General features: G+C 48.7%; 1 protein-coding gene across 1 annotated transcript; it reads right to left on the reverse strand.

The window, feature by feature from the left end:
• Positions 1-2,243: 2,243 nt before the first annotated feature.
• On the reverse strand, positions 2,244-4,530 carry LOC127348900 (putative FBD-associated F-box protein At5g22720). The gene is made up of 3 exons (XM_051374762.1): positions 3,511-4,530; positions 2,841-2,975; positions 2,244-2,740 (listed from the first exon to the last, which is right to left on the reverse strand). The coding sequence occupies exons 1-3, from the start codon at positions 4,453-4,455 to the stop codon at positions 2,381-2,383; spliced, it is 1,440 nt and encodes a 479-aa protein (XP_051230722.1). The 5' UTR covers positions 4,456-4,530; the 3' UTR covers positions 2,244-2,380.
• Positions 4,531-5,812: the final 1,282 nt, after the last annotated feature.

The raw sequence follows: 5,812 nt of genomic DNA on the forward strand, positions 1-5,812 counted from the left end.
CAGCGCAGCATAGCTCCTCCCAACCAGGCCGCCTCCCCATTCCGAGCTGGGCCACGCCCTGCTCCCGCCGGCCCACGTTGCGCTGCTACCCCTCGCCCGCACATGGGCCGCTGCACAGCATAGCCCAGCCGCACCCAGCTCGCCACGCCTGCTCCCCGCGCGCACGCTCGCTCCCGAGCGTTGACTCGATCCCGCTAGCGAGGCAATCGATTGGGAGACGCCTTCCTCACTGCCCGCGTTCCCCTGCCTCGCCGCCTCGCTCCCGTGTGCTGCCCTGCTACATGTTGGGCCGGCCCATTCCTGGCCGCAGCAGCCCAGCTCCGTCCAGGCCAAACTCCCTTCTTCTTTCCCATCCGTCCATAGTTTTATTCATATATACATATATACTAGTCGTTAGAAGTTTGTTCAAAATAGTATTATTTTTCACATGACTTGCTGTTTAGATGTACGTATTGTAGGGTTAGGATGCATGGGGAAATATGGGTAAAGCAGGGCACGCGCTAGGAGAAAGCGATCCTACAAACGGTGTACTAGTTTGGTTGGACCCACTAGGTCATGCGCTAGGAGCAAGTGATCCTTCCTGGACCAAGCAAAGCTATGTTTGCAAATACACACATTCATGTCGTGTCTAATGAAGGCGCCGGATGACAGCTAGCTAGCGGACGACAAGATCGTCCAGACACAGTTGTGATCTCCCTAAAGCTAGAAGAAGATCGCCAATGGGTGGTGGCGATGGAGATGCACCGGGACGACATGATGCAGTCTCTACCCCATGCATAAGAAGAAATCCCAGGGCTGGATATGAAGCTAGCCAACATACAGTTATTGAACCGCCTCAGACAACCAGTTTTTCAAGCCCTAATTTTCCTTTCTTTATCATTCATGTTTTTAGATCGTAGGTGTGAAATGAGTCTGACTTTACATTAACCAAGCCAACCTACGGTCGTTACAGGATGCTGAAAGATCAGCATACAGACAACAAGCACCAAACAAACAAAGAAATTACAGAGCTTGATCATCAAGGTCTTCATCTGTCCGAAACAACCAGAACAAAGGTGAGGAAAACATCGTGAATCATGCCACCAGAGACAGATCCTTCCTTCGTCAAGTCTAAACTTATCCAGACCATCATGCCATCCGCCTCCACGGCTCCACCTCCAAAGAAGGATCTGGTTCAAAGGGCACTGGACCATCGGAACGCAGAGCAGCTCCCGTAGGAGCAGTCATAAACACATGGGATGACTTGCCGAGGAACATAACCAAGCACGAACAACTCTTTAGATGATATCCACGAGCATTGTCGCCAACCACCGCACCGACCACTCGAGAAGAAGCGGCCAGAAGAAGGCAACAACATTGTTGTGAAAGGCCAGAGCTCAAGTTGTTGCTGAAGAGGGGAACCCTCCCCTCTCGCTAGGCCGAGGGCGCCCACCCGCCAACAACTAGAGCATCATTGACCGAACATAATAACACATGGTAAAGCCGCTATACATAGACAAGAGCCACACGTAGCACGCTCGCAGTCCCAAGATGGCCCCTCCAAGGGAACATGACGCCCAAACACCGTTTCCGCCCAATTCAGAGATTTAGGGTTTTTTACCAGGGCAGAGGGGGAAGAGAGAGGCAAGGCGGTTGTACCTTGATGTCACCTCCAAGGAGGAAGACGATGTCTGAAACATCATTGATGTTGTGACCTCCACCGCAGGCCGACCAAAGTCCCCAACCCAGCCACCCCAAACTAGGCACTATATCCTGCGAGGGAACACCAAGATCCTAGGCCAGTGGGGTGGGAACCGTGCGGGACAAGGCCGCCGTCTTTAGATATGCCCAAAGGTCGATAGGGCGACCACCAAGACGCGATCACCATTCCCGGCTTGCATCACCGGTGAAATGTCCCTCGCCTCCAGGGTCGACGCCGCGCTATCACCTCGCGAGGTCGCCACACAATGTGACAAGGCTCTTCACGGAGGAGGGGAAGCATCGAGGTCCTCGCCGCCCCCGTCCACCACAAGTATTTTCATATTAGGAGCCAAGCCACGGAGATCGCCATCAAGCTATGATAGACCTCATCTATCTACACCTCTATTGCTGATTCCTTGAGACAATAAAGAGAAGCAAGACGTGGTTATCACCCAAGCATAATTATGTTTCATCAAAATCATTTTTTGACATGGTTAGCGTTTCATAACGAAAATTAAACAGGTCCCTACGATCACGGGATCAGGGACTAACTGATGGTCAACTGAAACATTGTCAAACCATAAGTTCATTCATTCTGTAAGAAGAAATCAGGAAGTTCCATGATAAAACAAAATATACAACTTAAAATACTGAAAAGAGACAGACCTAATGAAGTTCAGATGGACTATTGCATGAGATTCTAACACCTACATGCAAAGGGATCAGCTGCGGACAAATCATGGACGCTTTCAACATGTGTAAGGTTGCACCCGCAATCATATTTCCTGAAGTCGATTTGTGCACATATGGATTTTCTCTTCTCCATCAGAAGCTGCGTATGCTGAGTTTTAATCCAGCTTCCATCCATGCATATTCGACTTTCAACCTTGAACCTCATAGACTCGAGTAATTTAGCATTCATGATGAAGAACGTGGCGAAGTCTATTTCTGACTTGGTTCCTCGGTAATTTTCCAATACTAGATTCTTCAGGCGGAAGTCATTGTGTTTGTTTAGACCTCTGTACTTCTTGCGCCACGCATTTTTCCCCCCTGAGCATGACTGCAAATGCAAGAGGAAAATATTAGTTCAGCCTAGATTCAGAGCATGAATTAAATAACACAGTCGTTTGGCGTTAACAATACCAAGGAAGAAATGTTACCTTGATGTATAACCTCTCCAAGCACGGAAAGCATTCCATGAAGTTGATAACCACATCAAGGCTAAGAGTATCATTATAGAAAGCTAATATCTTGACTGAGCACACAGCCTCTGTGAACTTGACATCATTTAATCGCTGATTTCAGAATTGAACAAAAGATTAATAATTAGTCCATTTCGATATAATATCTACCTGTAAGTAAGTAACGGGGCCTCTTTGTTTTCATATCTGTAAGTTGGCATTCCCTCTGACCTGTAATCTCCGAGGCTAGAGATCAGGGAGAATGCCCGGTCTGTACTTAGTGAATGTGGCTTTGGTAGGAAAATGGCGTTGGAAATTATAAATGTGGATCAGGGGGCAGCCTTTATCAGAAGAACTCTATCCAGTATTATACTATCAAGGATCATGCATAATGCCTGATGCGTTTAAATAAAATAATAATTTCAATTAGAAACTCCTGATTGTAGTTGAATTAATTGGCTGCTAAGTTGAAGGCCTACTATTCAAAAAAGGAAAATCACTAAAGTTTGCTGAATTAAGTTGGAGTGGCGCCGTGAGCAGGACAGCGATAAAACAGAAGCGAGTGATGCTGGGGTGCGCAGAGCTCACGTGCTCTCTCACACATTTCCCCTCGAAGAAAAGAGTCAAAGTGAGACCGAAGACTACGTACCAAAATAGCCGCTGAGCCAAGCTTGAGTTTGGTGACGCCAAACACATCGCTAAGGCAACCCAAGGTCTCCAGCCTGGGCGCGTTCGTCACCGTTACGCCCAGGTCGCCGTCCGGCAGGGTCCGGAGCAGCCTCTCCAGGCAGGGGGCGTCCTCCACGACGAGTTCCTGCAAGTGTGCCCCTCCCCGGAAAGAAGAGACATGGACGGCAATACTCCTGATCCTCGGCGAGACGATCCGGACGCAGGAGGAGCCCACGTTGCCTCTAAGCAGCAGGTTCTCCAGGACGGGGCAGCGGGCGAGAATGGACTGCACCGTTGTCTCCGGTAAGAGTGCCTCTTCAAGAGCGAGCATCTTGAGGTTCGGGAAGTGAAGCGACCGGGCAGTGCCGTCGGAGATGGTGCAGTGGCTGAAGGTGGCGACGTGGAGGGTGGGCGTCAATTGGAATACAGAGGCAGGCGGCGGAGGCCATGACGATACTGCTAACAAATTGGCGTAGTCGCACCGGTGGTAGAACTCGAGCACCTGTAGGTTGTTGAGCGCCGGGGACACGAACCAGTCGTTCAGGGCGTTGACATGGCGTGGCTGCATGTGGTGCGCCGGGACGCGGAGGCGGCGGACGGGGCCCGGGTGGGTGGAGAGAATGCGGGTGATGGCGGCTTTGTCGAGGTGCTCGCCGGGGTCGCCCCGGAAGTCGATGGTGCCGTCGTCGCGGAGGAGACCGTGGCATTCGATGTTGAGAGGCACGGACCGCCAGAGTGGGCGCCAACGTCTCGCCAGGATCTGGGTGCACGCGGCCTTCTTGGTGGGGAGGAGGGACACGATGTCGCCGAGGATGGCGTCGGGGAGGTTGCTTATGTAGTCCACCATTGCCGGCGGCGGCGGCGGCGGCGGCGGCGCCGGTTGCCTCCTCTTCGCCGCGGGAACGCCGTCCTCGTCGTCGCCCATGGCTATGAGGCTATGGACGCCGATGGCGTGGGAGTTGTGATCGTGTGGGAGTTGTGATCGTGTGGGACGTGGTTCGCGAGGGATGGTTATGGAATGGAACCACCACGGAGGGAATGGTTTGGTTATTTATCTTCTGCAGTGCTCAACTGCTGATCTGATATGATGCAGTTGATCTTGCCAATCAACTGCCAAGGTCGAGAGCACTCATGCGCGTAGTCCTGCGGTTATCTTGGGATGCGGTGATCGTTCTTGCCTGCATTATTACTGCTGGTATTACATTACATTTGGGCGAGCGAGGAACCCGGGTGACAGTGTGTTCAAAATCCGTATCATCAAAATCCAAAAAGAAATAGGAAAACGGGTTTGCTAATTCTAATTAGCTTAGGGCTCACTAGACTTAACTGTCTAGTTTTCGGTTCTTCTAAGATTCATATTTGTGTGGTTTTTTTTTTGGCCTGGTTATGGTTTGTCGTGTCGGCCTTTCACTCCGCCAGATTCTTTACCCGTCATATGTTTTCGCCTGGGTCCTTTTTTTGGTCGCTAAAGGGTGTACAATTGGGCTGCCCTAGCTAGCGCTCCAGGGAGAGATTAAGCGGTCAGTTTTCAACCAATTTTTTTTCTATTTTTTGCAAATTTTGGACTGTAGTGGAGGCTATTGAGGTAAAGTTTTGCATGCATGTAGAAACAGACGAATTTGATGACGTAATCGAGAATCTTTCCGAATTTGAAAATTCAAAATGTTTTATCTTACAAACGACAACTCCATTTTAAGATCTGTTTTTCACCAATAAATTCGTCTCGATGAGATCTTCAAAACTAGCACCCATGTTAATATGTTTCGACAAACTTTTTTTCTGGCTAAAAGTTATCAACCATCTCTATTTGAATAAACAACCCCTCTGTATTTGAGTGATCAACAGTAAATTTATAAATTTATCAACCTAGTGCAGACTATTGAGGGAAAGTTCTACATGCATGCACAAAATAGACGAATCTGCTGATGTCAGCGGAATCTTTTCCAAATTTGAATATTTAAAACGTTTTAACTTTCAAACGACAACTTTAAATTAAGTTTCGCTTTCACCAATAAATCTGTCTCGACGAGATCTTCAAAACTAGCACCCATGTTGATATGTTTTGAGAAACTTTTTTCGGGCTAAAAGTTATCAACCATCTCTGTTTGAATAATCAACCCATCCGTATTTGAGTGATCAACGGTGAATGTATAAAATTATCAACCTAGTGCAGACTATTGAGTGAAAGTTCTGCATGCGTGCACAAATAGACGAATCTGCTAATGTCAGCGGAATTTTTCCCAAATTTGAAAATTCAAAACGTTTTAACTTTCAAACAACAA

This window comes from Lolium perenne, chromosome 4, assembly GCF_019359855.2.
Source record: "Lolium perenne isolate Kyuss_39 chromosome 4, Kyuss_2.0, whole genome shotgun sequence".
Lineage (NCBI taxonomy): Eukaryota > Viridiplantae > Streptophyta > Magnoliopsida > Poales > Poaceae > Lolium > Lolium perenne.

Coding starts and splice junctions, on each gene's coding strand:
- LOC127348900 (XM_051374762.1), bottom strand. CDS start 4,455: ATGGGCGACGACGAGGACGGCGTTCCCGCGGCGAAGAGGAGGCAACCG. Junction 2,976..3,510: donor TTGGCTCAGCGGCTATTTTG/GTACGTAGTCTT, acceptor TTCTGAAATCAG/CGATTAAATGATGTCAAGTT. Junction 2,741..2,840: donor TGGAGAGGTTATACATCAAG/GTAACATTTCTT, acceptor TTGCATTTGCAG/TCATGCTCAGGGGGGAAAAA.